This window comes from Pocillopora damicornis, chromosome 13 (genome assembly GCF_964200805.1).
Source record: "Pocillopora damicornis chromosome 13, jaPocDami1.2, whole genome shotgun sequence".
NCBI lineage: Eukaryota > Metazoa > Cnidaria > Anthozoa > Scleractinia > Pocilloporidae > Pocillopora > Pocillopora damicornis.
In genome coordinates this window covers 4,626,467-4,642,934 of record NC_142682.1, presented here as the reverse complement: position 1 = coordinate 4,642,934, position 16,468 = coordinate 4,626,467, and the positions used below count along the sequence as shown (strand labels likewise).

At 36.9% G+C, this 16,468-nt stretch overlaps 1 protein-coding gene and 1 long non-coding RNA gene across 3 annotated transcripts; both read left to right on the top strand.

Moving 5' to 3' along the window:
- The first annotated feature begins 266 nt into the window (after positions 1-266).
- LOC149035072 (uncharacterized) lies at positions 267-5,278 on the top strand. Its single transcript, XR_016182496.1, has 2 exons — positions 267-328; positions 494-5,278. It is a non-coding gene; the product is annotated as an uncharacterized LOC149035072 (long non-coding RNA).
- A 5,056-nt stretch (positions 5,279-10,334) lies between these two features.
- Positions 10,335-15,742, top strand: LOC149035071 (uncharacterized). Of its 2 annotated transcripts, XM_089192159.1 has the most exons (5): positions 10,335-10,427; positions 11,210-11,272; positions 13,677-13,739; positions 14,259-14,321; positions 15,648-15,742. In XM_089192159.1, exons 1-5 carry the CDS (start codon positions 10,346-10,348, stop codon positions 15,701-15,703), a joined length of 327 nt encoding a protein of 108 aa, XP_089048285.1. In that variant the 5' UTR covers positions 10,335-10,345; the 3' UTR covers positions 15,704-15,742. The 2 variants fall into 2 exon arrangements, with proteins under 2 accessions (XP_089048285.1, XP_089048286.1); XM_089192160.1 differs by lacking the exons at positions 10,335-10,427; positions 11,210-11,272 and adding an exon at positions 12,557-12,731.
- The last annotated feature ends 726 nt before the right edge of the window (positions 15,743-16,468 follow it).

Below are 16,468 nucleotides of genomic sequence, written 5' to 3'. Positions count from 1 at the left end.
ATAATTTATGAAATCAGAAGTTCATAAATCACGCCACTAAACCCTAATTGGAGATGTTCCGGAAATTCACGGCTTAGAGAAGATTGAAATTTAAATGTGGCAGTCTAAGGCACGTTGCCGGATATTATTGTTTTCGCACTCTACTGTTGGTGTCATTAACAAGAAATACAATAATCTGTATCCAATATCTCTACAGAGAGAACCCCCGTACCTTGTCCGGAGCCTAATGATAGCTTAATTACTAAAATGCTATTATTGTTACATTTAGACAGGTTTCCCGTGTCATGCACTGAGCCTAATGACCTGATACTAAATAGGTTTTTAGCAGGTAAGTGCTTTGTCGTAAAGTTTGCTCTCCTTAATATCTTTCCTTTGTTGGTACTGTACGTTAGTCTCACATGTGAACTGTCGGCTTTACTGTTTAATTTACAAACAGGAATCCTTGATAAAACCTTCCTCTATTCTCTTCAATTTGGTAAATTTTCCTTTCTAGATAAACTACCTGTGCAGTGTACAGCTCAAGACTAACAGGTGGATATGTTGAGGCATCTCATTAATCTGCGACTGAATGAGAGGGATGATGCGTTGAGATCACTTAAAAGAATATTTTCTTGGTTTATATTTACGCTATTTCCAAAGAAGTTATTTTGCATTCTACCAAATAGTTAAATAATAAACTGTTCTGATTTTTAAGGTTATTCTCCTTTTCGTCCTCTCAAGTTAGTCAAATGCGAATCTGTTTGTATATTTTAAAATTGATCAAATATTTTTCTCTTATTTCAGTCTATAAACGTTTTTGACTGAAGAATATTCCAAAATTTTTTCGGGGAAACTTCAATTGCAAAATCATATATTCAGTATATTTGAGAAGACTGTACATTTTTGTATCACGATTGAGAGCTATAGAATTATTACGGAAAAGTTGCTTTTCATTGCATCCAGAAAAGTATTTTTGGTTACACTAAACACAAGAGGAATTGAATGGAACTGACATGCTGTAAATGGCGGACTGAGATTTAACGAATTTTACATACGTTCGCAGTTTCTCCTTACTCAATCAGGAACCTGACAAAGACAAGAAAAGTTAATATTAGTCATTGGTATGTTATAAGAAATAAAAACTTAAAATAAACAGAAAATCATTTTTCTTGCGTTAACTAGATTTCTTTGTCAAGGATTCTGATTTGTGGCCAAATGGATGAGCCGTGAACAGCTAAAAGGTAGTTTCTTGGTTTAATTGAGCGCTTCTTTTTAAGAGGCTTTCCATGCCTCCTACGAAAGAATCGAAGAATAGAATGTTACAACATTACAGATGGTTTTCCTGTTCTCTTTAGTTAGTCATAGTGGTAAGAAGACAATTTGTCCTTTTGCGTCCACGTGTGTCATCAAAAACAATGAATACCATACTGTGTAGAAAAGAATTACGGTGATAAAAGAGACTCATCTTTTCCTGCTACAGACAGGCTTGAGGTAGGCAGTTTAGCCCCAGGGGTTTGAATAATTAGTTAAGGTCAGCCATCAAGGTACATTTAATGTGGCGGAAATCGATGTTTTGCAACTTTCACGGAAATATAACGGGAGAATCATCCGACATCATCTCGTTAATTTTTCCTAAAGTTTCTCCCAACATGCCGCCTTTTTATTTCTGCTTGAAACAGTTTCTTCAAGTTTTGATTCAAGCGATTCAATGGCTTCTCTCGTGTGTGACAGAGGACCTAGAGGAACAAGATAACCAACAACAAGGTAATTTGAGCTGAGGATATAGGACGTCTGTTTTGTTTTTATTTGTGTAATTTCTCCGCAACTTTGGACAAATTTTCTTCCTTACATGAAAAATTTTGCTGTAAACTGATTTATTTACACTGAACCGCCTGTGCGGAGTTTGGCACCGGATCGAATTTAAACACACTAAATGATAGACCTCATACGCGCTAAGTTTGAGTAGTGACTACACAGAGCTTAATTTTACTCTATAGAGAGGTTGCCGGTTCCATGTACAGAACCAAACGATCTCTGGTCCATTGATGGATTGTTAGAGGGTAAGTAGTTTTCTTTGACTTAAGATCGAGGCTCAACATAAGATTTTGCTTTCTTGTCTCGAAATGGATGATCGAGTGAAATTTAGGTTCAGAGCTTTAGCTATTCATTTCATCAAAACAAATAAATAAATACCTAAATAAAATGATCAATGAATTTTAAATTGGAAGCCTGACGCGCGAACGTCAAGGATTATAATCCTAAGTTAGGTTAATTAAGTTAACAGAATTTGTCCGCTGGACGGAGGCATTTTTAGCGGAATGTAGTATTTTTAAACAAAGTTCATCTTTCCTCCTTAAAAGAAAGAAAGATGAACTTTGCATCAACGCGCAGTCAAGCGTATTATATGCATCAATATATATCCGCTGCAGCGTTTGTTTTTTAAGTTACAATAGATAAATAGTAGGGCTTACTGAATGTCCGCTTAATTGTATCTGTGTGGCTTTATGCAAGATTGCCCCGAACGAGTTTTTTCGATGTTCAACCAATGTAATAGTAGCATCAAACTTGACCTCAACTTTGAGAGTGGCGCAAGTCTAGTATCTCCAAAGGGAAGATGAAATATTAGAAAGATGATGAAACAAAAGTAAGCTCAAATTCATCGACCGGTTTGTTCAATCAAGGCAGACTTTTTTTCGTTGTTGTGTGACAACAACTGACGCATGATGAATTTCGCATGGTTTTCATAAAAAATTCACAAAACTAGCAGGGTAATAGAATAATAAATAAGTTCCTAACACGACATGTACCCTCTCCCTTGTTGTAATAATCAGTAATTTGGGATAAACCGAACTAAGGAATTTTTGTCTCTGCAGACAGGTTCCCGGTTCTTTGCACAGAGCAAAACAATCCTCTGTACATGTACGGATTTATGAGAGGTATGGTTTTCTCTAAAATGATCATCTATCTTTTCCCCCAGTAATTATTTTTTGAAGGCCCTGGCCGGCATGCACCGAAGCAGAACGAGCGGCACATTTCGATAACAATTCCTTTCTTTTTGATACATGGGCTGTTATGATCATTTTGAATTCAGTAAACAAGAATTGACAATTTGACGAGCAATCCTAACACATTTTCCGTGCTCTCTTAACTTCCTAAAGGCTTCGTACTTCGATGAACGCAAGCTGACGTATAAACCAGATGATAATGATAATAACAGTGATTATTTATCGTTTTAGAGCTGAAACATAAAAACTCACTCTCATAGAAAGAAGGTAAAAATTAAAAGAAGACTTAACACCAGGAAATACCAACTTGTTGATTTGTTTCTGAACTGTAAGAGTCCGAAGAGACAGTGCGCTTCTTAACCTTTCAATATAAAAACAGGGGACCTGGAGAGGATGTGAATCACCACTTAGGAATCTTAGGGGTCTTTTCTTCCGAGAGAATACCCACAAGACAAGTGTATAATCTCTTCTAGTATTGCTCAGAATAATTTCTTTGACGGCCAAACTTGTCACTTTTTTTAATGTATTCAAATCTAAAGACTGTTTTCTGCCGTCTACAGTTCGACCCGGGTGTTTAGTTTTAACTAAAACATATTCGTCTTCTTTAGAGTAAACATCTTCGGACAAGCATCCCAAGATTTCACAAATACACACCATGAATTCGAGAAAACATTTAGCTAGTTTTCCGATTAAAACCTCAGTCTTTTTCAAAACCTTCGTCTTGTTTCGGTGCCACATTATTGTGATTTCCTCGGTTTTTTTTTTTTTTTTTTGTATTTTTATTGTTTATGTTCTAAACAGTTAGTGATCTCTCGCTCAAGGCTGAAAACGAAAGATTCAACCACGAGCTGACAACTTATAAAAATTGAGTTTTTCTCATTTTCTGCATGACGCAGATAAACGAAATAGTGCAATTAACTTGATAACAATATCGAGGAATGAGCTTTAGGCTGAAGTATTTTAAACTTCATTCTTCTCTAAGTCTTGAATTTCCGAAACATTCCCGATTCAAATATGGTTTAGTGGCGGGGTTAGTTCTCTAAGTTCTTCGACCCTGTTCTTTGACGACCAAAGTTTGGTCCAACATGGAGCTCATTGAATCTGATGACGTTATCAAGAAAGACTCAACCATTCCTCTCAGACCTAGAGCGAGCAACAAAGCAATGAAATAACCCTTATTGCTGCTGGGCGAGAATTCACAGGAACGGCTCTGGTAATGGATAGTGTACTTTTACACAACCCTTTTCTTTTCATGTTTCATAAGTGTTTATCATTTCACCTTTCAGACAAATTCCCTGTCCGTTGTACAGATCACGATTCTAGTGACGACGAGTTCATGTGATCAATGCAAGATGAACGAAGACAGCAGCTGAAAAGAACGTTTTTCCCCAAGTTAACACTTCACTTTTCTAATAACACAGACCAAAACTATTAAAACTTTGAGTGTTTTTTCATTTCTTAACTCTTAGATGTTAAGGGCTATTTTTATGTTTTTTTATCTCCCGTCAGTAAACTCTACACTAAATTCAGGAGCATTATTTGACTTAAGTACTTCAAATTACATTAAAGTTTGGAAGAATTATGAATAGGAATAAAGAAAAACTGCATTTATTGAGACCAAAGCTCTGCTAACTCATGGACAATTTGATAAACGCTTGCATGCGAATATCAACTACTTGTGGTGAAGGCATTTTAAAATCTTATGGCAGTAAAATTGATAGTGAAACGCATAGTCGTTATTCACTTTATAATTACTTGTAACTTGATTCTTTTGGTGTCTTTTAAATATCTGTAAGTCAATACTACATTAAAAAGTTGGGAAAGAAACTGAGGTCTTCCGGTTTTTTAGATTTAAACTAACCAGCTAAGCGGTGATTGCCATCCTACCTGGAGCACTACAAGTTACAATCCACAATCATAACAGGAAAACTTACAAAACGCCCATTCAAAATTCATTTCCGAAGTTCCATTCATTGACTTATTGATCGATAATCTTTCAATTATTCGGCTACTTGTTATTCGTAATTCTCTTATGGCCACTGGGATGTTAAACACTACTAAAAGGGGGGCCGGAATTAATTAAGAGCCTGATTTGTTCTGGAATAAAATTTAGTTGTTTGTGGTTTTGATATCGCGTGTGTGGTTAGTCAATTTACATGCTTACATTGTTACACTTACAACTGAACTGTGAATTAAACAAATCAACCAAAATTTTCCGCCCTCTATTCAGTATTGATGAAAGAAGTTTACAGTTCCTAATTCACCTTGTTCGACATCTTCCTTCCAAATCCCAATCAAAACAATCAAATTGGAATGAAAAATATTCAAAGCCTTTATATACAATAAAGAGAGACTCGAACTAGCATAATGAGAGGCATAGCAAGGAAAGACTCCCTTCGCGATAATCGCTTTCTTCCGATGTAAATTTTGGCGGTCAGTGCACAAGCAACGCAAAACAATCAAATCGGTATGAAAAATAATCAAAGGCTTTATATACAATCTGCAAGCGGACCAGCTTAGTGACGTCCTTCCGTGATAATCCCTTTCTTCCGGTTCAAATTCTCCGTGAACAGCGTGAGACATCATTGTAACGTGCGTGCGTTTACATTTTGAACTTCTTAAATGAGCCTTTATTAATGTAAAATAAGCCGCTAAATTGACAGGTCGCATCTTAAATGGTTTCTAGTTATTGTCATTTCATTCTTGGAATCACACGACCCACCTCGTAGGTAGTCTCAACTTTATTGCAAAATATAAGGATTAAACAGCTGGGTCGAGAGGCTTCCACCACAACAAAAATTGCAAACACTATTGGAACGCACAATCTTGTGTCAGGTACAATAGCTCTTACACGTAGGTGTTTAAGCTACTATCACATTAAATATTGCAAACACCACTGAAACACGCGAAGCGTTTTGGAACAATGCTTGTTCGTCGATACTCAAGAAGAAGCTTAAAAGACTTGAAGTTAGTAGTTGAACAGCCTGTTGGGCTTATTTTACACTTTGAGCAACAAAATGTAGTCAGGATAACTACACGAAGAGCTGTAGTACAAGATCACCACCGTCAGGAAGGTAAGTTTCAACAGGGTCTGATTCACTACCATAGTGGTCGAGGCACAATGTCTCTACTAGATCATTCCATCTCCTCTTAAAGTTTCATGACTTTTTTTCAAGACTTTCGGCAAGATATCCCTACACTGCAGTTAATAGTTGAGTCGAAGTAGATTTCATGTTGTGCAACTCCTCAGTCAAATCTACTTAACTTGTTGCTATAATTATTATAAATCTGACGTTATTTTCCGACCCAACAAGTCAAAAATTAAACTCAAACGATGCCTCATTATTGTAATCTTAGCTTAAATCTACCAATCTGTTAAATTTATCAAACTAGTTTGGCTCACGTGGAAATGAAGTGTTAGGGTTAGTTTAGTTAATTTAAGCCTGTATATGTGATTCGTTAATAAAGCATTTTGAAATGACGCAATCATATCTTATACTAGTGAAAAGTATAAGTTGTTACAATGTACAATTTCTCTGCCCTTCAATGCATAATGGTTTAATTCAGTAGTTTTGGCGGACGTATACTTTTTCATTTGAGAAATTAAGCAGAGACGTTTTTGAGAGGCGTACGGTGACCGGAAGATAAATAAATTAAAGAAAAGTAATTCTGGTGCGCTTTGACGATAATGCATCGATTGTAAGTTCATCGTTTAAGCATTTTAAACTAAATTTTGCTGACCAAAAATTTGCAGTGAACATTGAACACCTAGAAAGGTTGCCAGTGCCATGTACAGAACCAAACGATCCATGGTGCATAGACGAATTGTTGGAAGGTAAGTTACTCTGACTTAAGATCATTCTCTTTGGAGGCTCAAAATAAGACTGAGTGTCGGTGAGGGATTTAGACAACTTCAAAGCGGAGCTTATTTTACTTTCTTCTCTTGAAATGGATGATCGAGTAAAATTTAGATTCTGAGCTTTAGTTACCACTCAAGCTTTGGGAAATGAGTGTATTGCAGCCCAAATTGCGTGTAATTTCCAAACCAGTTTAGTAACAGTGGATGATTAATTCATACCACAACCAACATTTTCTACTTTAGTAGTTTGCATTTCCCTCGTACTGAAAAAATATTTACTACTTCATTTCATCACAATAAATAAATACATAAATACATATATAAATGGTCAGTGAATTTTATATTGGAAGTTTGACGCACGAACGTCAAGGATTAGGCTGACAGAATCTGTCCGCCGGACGGTACTATTTGTAGCTGAACCAAAATAGTAAAAGAGGGAGAGGTGAATTTTGTATCAACGCACAGTTAAGCGTATGAATTCAACATGCGTTTCCTCTACAGCGTTTGTTTCTAAATTTACATAACTGAGTCTCTTTACTTTCTGTCAACAATAACTAACAACAGAAGCTTGCCTGCAATTACGTAAGAGGCTTAGAAATGGCCTTGAACTCGACTCTTTACATATCAACCTTGTTGATATGTAAAGAGTCGAGAAGGAAATTCTTAGCTGCAGGGACTCGAAAATTATATAATTTAACTGATAAAACCATCATCATGTAATATTTTTGTTTAGCATTAAACTTTACTTAAACTTTGAGAGTAGCACAAGGCTAGTGCCTCCAAGAGGAAAGATGAAATATCGGACAGAAAGATGATGAAAACAAATTTAAGGGTTTCTCATTTATCAACCGATTTGTTCAATCTAGGCTTCTTTTCCTTGTTGTGTGATAATAACTAACGCTTAATTGATTTCGCATGGTTTCCGCAGACTTTCATTATACCGGCAAAGAATTGACACTCCAAGTAAATGAATGTCCAAACATAAAACTAGCAGGACAAAAGAAGAATAAGTAGATTGCCTAACACTACATGTGCCCTCTCCTTTGCTGTAATAATCGGTAATTTGGGATAAACCGAATCAAGCTATTTTTCCGGTTCTTTGCACAGAGCAAAATAATCCTCAGTACATGTACCGATTTATGAGAGGTATGTTTTTCTCCAAATGATCGTTTATCATTGCCCTCAGTTATTTTCCTGTGAAGGCCTTACTCTGCACGCACCGAAGCAGAACGAGCGGCGCAAAGAGATGACAATTCCTTCATCTTTTGATACATGGACTTGAAAATTTGACGAGTTGCCCAGAGCAATCCTTATACATCTTATATGCTCTCTAAAATTTCCAAACACTTGATACTTCGATGAACGCAAGCTGACCTAAAAACCAGATGTTAGTGATAATGACGGTCTTTATTTGACAATTATACGCCAGATGTTAATGATAGTTAATGAGTTTTCTTGCTCGAGAAAATTAGTCAACCCCACTCATCTTCCACGCTCTCCTAAATTTGCAAACATTTCATACCTTAATGAACGCAAGCTGAAAGATACGCCAGATGTTAATGATAGTGACGGTCTTTATTTATCGTTTAAGAATTGAAACGTAAAAACTCATGATCACACTTGTAGAGAGAAGGTAAAGTTAAAAGCGGGCTTAACACCAGGAAGTACCAAATTGTCAATTTGTTTCTGAACTCTGAGAGTCGGAGGAGACGGTGCACTTCTTAAACCTTTCATTGTAAACACAGGGGATCTGGAAAGGATGTGAATCACCACTTAGGGATGTTTCTTCCGAGGGAAAACCCACAAGATAAGTTCCTAATTTCTTGTCACAAGACTATTGCTCAAATTCATTTCTTTGGCAGCCAAACTTGTTGAATGTATCTAAATCTAAATACTGTTTTCTGTCGCCTATCAATTCGACCCGGGTGTTTAGTTTTAAATAAAATGTATTTGTCTCCTTTAACGTAAACATCTTCGGAAAAGCGTCCCAAGATTTCAATGGAAATACACATCATGAATACGAGAAAACATTTAGCTAGTTTTCAGTTTAAAACTTTAGTCTTTTACAAAGCCTTCACTTTGTTTCGGTACCACATTATTGTGATTTCCTCCGTTTTAGTTGTTGCTTTTTGCTTTTTTGCTTTTTTGCTTTTATTTTATATTTTTTATCACCCAAGGGAAGAGATTATAGATTATCATTAACAATTCAAAGTCTCTTTCTCAAGGTTGAAAAACGAAAGATTCAATCACCGACAACTTACAAAAGTGGAGTTTTTCTTGTTTTCTGTATGACGCAGGAAAACGAAAGCATGCAGTTAACTTGATAATAATATCGAATAATGAGCTTCAGACTGCCTCATTTTAAAACTTCAATCTTTAATAAGTCTTTAATTTTTAAAACATCCCCAATCAAAGTATGGTTTAGAGGCGTGATTCACTAACTTCTCACTTCATAACTTAGCAAGAGCAAATCGAGCTTCTTGAGTCACTAATCCGAGGTGGTTAGTTCTCCAAATTCTTCGCGACCAGCATTTTCTGATGGAATTCATTTTGCTTAGATATTTTACTACATATTTTTAACATCATTGTTATTATTGTTATTCTGTCATTATTATTATCATTTTTATTATTATCATTATCATTATTATTATTATTATTATTCGGTAATATGTGAGACTCATAAACGAAAACTCGGCAATAAAATTGCATTTGTACGTCAGTGCAAGTAAGCCAAAGTATTACGAAAGATTCATAATGAATGTTAATGCCTTCTTTACTCCACATGTTTCGTATTTCCATAAGCTTTCACTTAAAATTCAAGACTTAGTCAAGATTGAAAAAACTTTTTTAATGAAGATTAAAAATAAAAGATTTAATGAAGATTTTTTAATTGAAGATTAAACTGTGGCAGTCTAAGGCTTGCTGCTTGATATCTCTGCCGCTGGTGTCATTAATAAGCAGTCCAATTATATGTATCCAATCTCTCTTCAGACAGACCCCCTGTTCCTTTCACGGAGTCTAATGATGGCTTGATGACTGGACTTTTTGCAGGTAAATGTCTCCTTAATCCAAATTGCAAAAACAACAAAGAAGGAAAGAAGGAAACAAATCAGTATAAAAAAATGAATGCAAAGAATATGAAAATAATATAAATTTGAAAGGCGATTGAAGAAACAAATATGAAAGCGATCCCAGCGGTTATGGATACTACTTAACTAGAAGTAAAAGTAAGGCCTGAAAAGATTCAGGCGTGTACGGAATTTTAACCCGTGACCTCTGCGATACCGGTAAAGAGGTCTACAAACTGAGCTAACAAGCCAATTAGTCATTATTTTGGTTCTAAATAAACCCTCCAAGTAGTGAATAAATGACTGTAAATACATGAAAATCATTTATATGTGAATTGCATATTTATGCAAACATATACATGTGAACTAGCTTAGTTGCTAGAGCGCTGCTATTCATTAACAATTAAAAAACTTTAAAACCTAATATTTCTAAAATGCTATTAATGTTGCTTTTAGACAGGTTTCCCGTGTCATGCACTGAGCCTAATAACCTGATACTAAATAGGTTTTCAGCAGGTAAGTGCTTTGTCGTAAAGTTTGCTCTCCTTTATCTTTCCTTTGTTGGTCATGTTAGTCCCACATGTGAACCGTCGTCTAAACTGTTTACGAATGGGAGTTCTTAACAAAACCTTCATTTATTCTCTTCAGCTGTGCTCATTTTCCTATCTAGATAAATTACCGGTGCAGTGCATAGATCACTTCAAAAACAAACAATGGGCCTAATTTTCACTATATAAAATTCTCGCTAATTGTTGTTTGCCTGAGTCACGGCCGGGGTCTTAAATTCGTGTTTGACGACGAATTACTAAACTAACTTTCCCCAGGGGTTTGAATGATTATTACGATACTAAATTGAATATGCATTAACCAATAAGGAGACTGTCAAAACATTTGCACGCGATGTTCAACAACCGGGACGGAATTATAACAATTGAATCAACTCTCATTCCATTAGTTTTTCCTAAAATTTGAGACGAATTTTTCAAGTTTTGATGTGGGCGATTCAACAGCTTCTCTCGTGTGTAACAGAAAATCCAGAAGAACAGGATAACCAACAACTGGGTAACTTGTGATGAGGATAGAGGAAGTTTTCGTTTTAATTTGCGTAATTTCCCTACAACTTTTGGCAATTTTGTTCCCTTGCATGGAAACTTTCACTGTAAAATGATTTACTCACACGAGTTTGGCTGAAAACCAGAACTGAATCATTACAGCCATTTGACAGACTTTATACCCTAAATTTGGGTGGTAATGAAGGTATAAATTACTTAGGTTGGATGAAACTGTTTTCTCTGTAGAGAGGTTCCCATTGCCATGTACAGAACCAAACTATCCCTCGTTCACAGACAGATTGTTGGAAGGTAAGTAATTCCTTTTCGTACAGTTAGTCTTGCTCATGCTCTTTGGGAACTTTATAAACCGTCAATATTTTTTCCACCAGAAAAGAAAATGTACGTCCAATTATAAAACTGAAATTCACTAACGTCCTCATGCAGGTAAGGAAAAGATACACTCCTTAGACCCTCTGCCCAGCAGAAAAAATTTACGAAAACTTGGAGTATTTCTTTTTCTGTAGACAGGTTTCCGGTTGATTGCACAGAACAAAATAAACATCTGTACAAGTACATATTTTTGAGAGGTATACCTTTCACTTTTTGATCATTTCACCTTTTTGTCATTCTGCAGTCTGCATTCAAGCAAAACAGGTTCTAAGAAAAGTGATTTGAATTATTTTGTCACGGTTTTCAAACATGAAGTAGTTGAAGAAGTAAATTGTAAAACAAACTTATTAAAGGCTTCTAAAAGCAATTGAGAAAGAATCAGTCCACCGGAAGAGATCTTTGATGATATACCGATCTAGCAGTTGAATTAGTCGTGGTAAACATAACTCCTACTAAATGAGTAGCACATAAACAAAGGTCGAAGAGATACAAAGGATAAAGTCCTACAATCATGCTGCCACTACCGTTTAAAGATGCAAAATCAGCGGATTCAGTCAGGTTATACGGCCGATGCAAACTTTGAGCGCCAATATTGGTGTCAACAATGAAATCGTGTTTTCAATCATCTTTTGACAACAGTTTTAATGAGCATTATTATTCCTTTTTTCTGTCACCGATGTTTTCTTTGTTATAGAAATCATGGTGGTTGGCTTTCAATTGTCTGTTACATCTTCTTGATCTCGGTGTTCAACATTTGTTTTAGAGGATTGATCAATTCAGGTTCTTGCTCCAAAATATAACCCTATACCACGTGAAACCATGCGTGGCTTACACAATCAAATGTGATTTGTGCGACGTAGGTTATTCAAGTCCAATGCATTTGGATCAGGGCCATTAAAGTGGGCGGTCTCGACTTAATTAAGCGAGGATCAAAATTTGTACGAATGAAAAATAACAATTTTAGTGTTTTATCACGCGAGCATTGGTCTTAAAGAGCCCTTTCTTGAATTCTCTTACAACGACAAGACAACCGTGGAGTGTAGATGTGTAGGGTTGCGGGGGGGCTTTTAGACACATAAACACGCGCTTTTTGCCTTTGTCGTTGTTAAATGAGCCGCTAAATTGAATGACCGCATGACCGCCCGTCGAGAAGAAGAAAACAGCTTCATATACCCCACAAACTGTTTTGATGTGGCTGTCACATTAGCAAAAGTTGCAAACGCCATCGGAACGCCCAAAGTTTTCAAGTTGTAAATAATGCCTGTTCGTCTGTACCTGAAAAGACGTTTTCAGGACTTGATAATGTTTTTTGAAGGGCTTCTTAGGCTTATCTTGTATTTTGGGCCACAAAGAGCTGTAGAACACGATTATGAGGAAGGTAGGTTTCAACAGGAACCTATAATAAGCTTGATGGTCGAGCCGTGTTGTTTCTATCCGATTTGAAAAACCGGGACCGATAAAAAGTACCAAATCTTGAAAAAAACATCGAATCAGCAATTTGAGCAATTCTTGACCATTTATCTACACAATCCAACCGTCTTCTTTAACTTGTTTAAAAATAGCTCAAAAGTGACCCGTTATGTGCTACACAAAATAAACGACTGAAAATCTGAATTTTGGAGCCAAGTATGGTAGTTTTCGATCTCCAAAGGACTCTTGTGGGGGAACGATTCAGCGTGATTTGATAAAATTTTAAAGTTGGATAGAATGCGCCCATACAGCGCTGCAGTCAATTAGCCGAAAACTGTTCACATAAACACGCGATCTCATTGTTTCGCATTTTACGTCCAATCGGCAGTTTATTTAACATAATATCCTCTTACCCTCGATGGTTTTGTTTTGAAGAGGGCTACAGTCCTGAAATTGTTGCATCGTTCACATAAAAGCAAAATAACTTGGCAAGATAACGCCTCCTGATCATATTTTTACAAAGCGTACTTCGAGGTTTTTGATTTGAGATTTCTCTATTCCCATTTTGTTGAAAAGGAGGCTATAATTACTTCACGTAAAAGATATCTGCTTAGATATTAGTATAAAACCGAATTGCGAACCAAATGTAAGCGAAATGTTGCTAGTTCAGAAACATATGTTTCTCGTTTGCTTGCGGAATAACGCTAATTAATTAAAAAAGAGGTCTACTGAAATCGACAAATCCGCAAAATTAGTAACATTGGGCTGTGAAACACTTGGCTTTGGGACTTAGGTCGAGATTTAGATATATCAAAAAAAATTAACAATGTTTTTACATCCAACTGCGTGTGCTGAGTTTGGCTGACTCCGGTAGCAATATAGTGCTCAAGTCGGATGAACTTTTACTTTGTAGAGAGGTTCCCAGTGCCATGTACAGAACCAAACGATCCCCGGTTCATTGACAGATTGTTGGAAGGTGAGCAATTCTTTTTAGTATAGTTAGTCTCGTGATTATTCTCTTTCGGGACATTAAAAATTGACATTTTTTTGTTATACTCCAAGGAAATAAACGTCCAAATACACGGATGAACGGATTTATCGATTTGATAATTAATCGTTTCCATCATCAATTTCGTCTTCATTGATATTTATGTATTAATTCATTTACCTATTTATCTGTTGACTCTAAATTTCTCCTGTAATTTCGACGGTCTTAGTAAGTTGCTGACGAAATTTTGACGGCATTAGTAATTACAGAGGCGGAACCAGCCGCGACTTTAGTTTCTCACGCCGTCTTATCGACAAGAGGCGTGAAGGCTTTGTCCAGGTAACTGAATGACTTAGTTTATCTGTGACATTCAGACAATATCTAAATATGTCAGTGAAAAAACCAATGTATTTACATATAATTGCGCCAAATGTGCCAAGTTTGGCTGACTCTGGTAATATAGTGCTCAATATAGAGCTTAATTCGGATGAATTTTTTTCTCTATAGAGAGGTTCCCAGTGCAATGTACAGAACCAAACGATCCCCGGTTCATAGACGGATTGTTGGAAGGTGAGCAATTGTTTTTTGCATAGTTAGTCTTGTGATCATTCTCTTTCAGGACATTATAAATCGACATATTTATTTATTAATTCAGTTACCTATTTATCTCTCGACTCTAAATTTCTCCCGTAATTTCGACTGCTTTAGTGAGTTCTGCCGAAATTTTGACGGTATTAGTAAGTACAGAGGCAGAACGAGCCGCGGCAGTAGTACTTCACTCGGCTCTAACGAAACGAGCCATGAAGGACTTTGTTAAGGTAAGTGCATGATTCAGTTTATCTGCGACATGCAGACAGTAAGAGGAACTCAACTTTGAAAAGTCGACAACGGTTTAATCTTTCAGGGGGTAAGTTTCTGAAGAAACTGTGGTGCTACGTCGGTATCAGCTGTCTGCAATAACACGGTTTAATTTTCGTTGTTTATCTAGTCAAGTGCAACCGAAACAAAACAAAGCTCTTGAAAAAGACTGAAGCTGAAACCAAGCTGAATGTTTCCTCGTTCGCATGATTCATACTTCCATTGCAATCTAGGGGCGCTGGTCAAAAGATGTTTACTCGAAAGTAGACAAACGCTAAAAACTCAAAAACATGTACTTGAAGCGAGTTGATAGGCGACAGAAAATAGTATTTAGATCTGGATACATTCAACAAGTGGAGCCGTCAAAGAAAATAATTTGAGCAATAGTCTTGTTGGTATTCTCTTGGAAGGAAAGATCCCTTCGCGCCGGGTGGGTTGCATCCTCATCGAGTCCTATGTGTTTACACTGGAAAGTTTAAGAAATGCTCTGTTAATAGATATCTCTTTGGACTCTTTGAATTCAGTAGAGAGATTGACAAGTTGGAGTTTTTCTGGCGTTTAGCACGTTCTTAACTCATTTTCATAAAATTGTGAGTTTTAACGTCCAGTTTAAAACGATAGATAAAAACCACCATTATCACTAACGTCTGGTTTATACGTTAGCGTGCGTTCATCGAGATATGAAACACTTGGAAAGTTTGGAGAGCACGTCGGAAGATGCGTAAGGATTGTTTGAGGCACCCTAGAGCAACCAACTCGAGCTTTTGTGAGTCACTGATCCGAGTTGTTGGTTCTCCAAGTTCTTCGATCCTGTTCTTTGACGTCTAATCCAACCTGGAGCTCACTGAATAGGTTACCGAGAAAGACTTCAATGCCCTTCTCATACCAAGCGCGGGCAACAAAGCAATAGATATTTATTTAAAAAAACCCTTGTAGCTTCGGGAATTTGCCGGAAGGGCTCCAGCAATGAACAGCATGCCTTTACACGGGCCTCTCCTTTTACGCGGATTTATAACTGTTCATCATTTCGTCTTTCAGACAAATTCCCAGTCCGCTGCACAGATCGCGACTCTGGTGACGACGACTTCATTTGATCAAGATGGACGAAGAAACCAGCTGGGGGGAACATTTTTACTGGGATACCTGTGGTAGCCCAGTCATAAAATGCCTTTGTTTTTTTGTCGTTTTTTTTTTTTTTTTTCCTCCGCCACAAAATGGAAAAATTGCGCAATAGTACCCAGAGGTCATTGGGCCCTCAACACCATGACAACTAACTGTGATCCAATGAGGTGTTCACATACTGATCACGCGTGTTATCCCTCGACACCATGACAACTAACTGTGATCGAATGAGGTGTTCACATGCTGATCACGCGTGTTATCTTGATGATGATTGACGTTGTCATGCACAGACAGGGCCGGGTCACATGACGAACACGAAATTTTGCTCATGAAACTCTTTAGTCAGTTGTTTTGCATTTCAACGTATTTGGATTGCGATCTCCTGGAGCATTATAGCGCAAACGCGCAAAATACTTACAGACGCATATACAAGTCGTATTAATCGCGGCTAATCCACACTGAAAGATGTTATTGAGCGGTAATTTTGGAACGGATTGAGTCGCGAACGCTTGAAAGCCATGATGGCCTTGAATGCCTTGTATGCTAAGTATGCCAATGTCTTAGTTGAAAAACGTTCACTTGTTGTAAAAAGCAAAATCTGAAATCTGAAACCAAACTGCATATACTCTATGCAATCTATTGAACAACGCTACTACCGCGAGACTGAAGAACATAACTATATGGGATGCAAACTGCTTGTGAAGAAAGACGACATGTTGGATTCACTTGATGGCAAG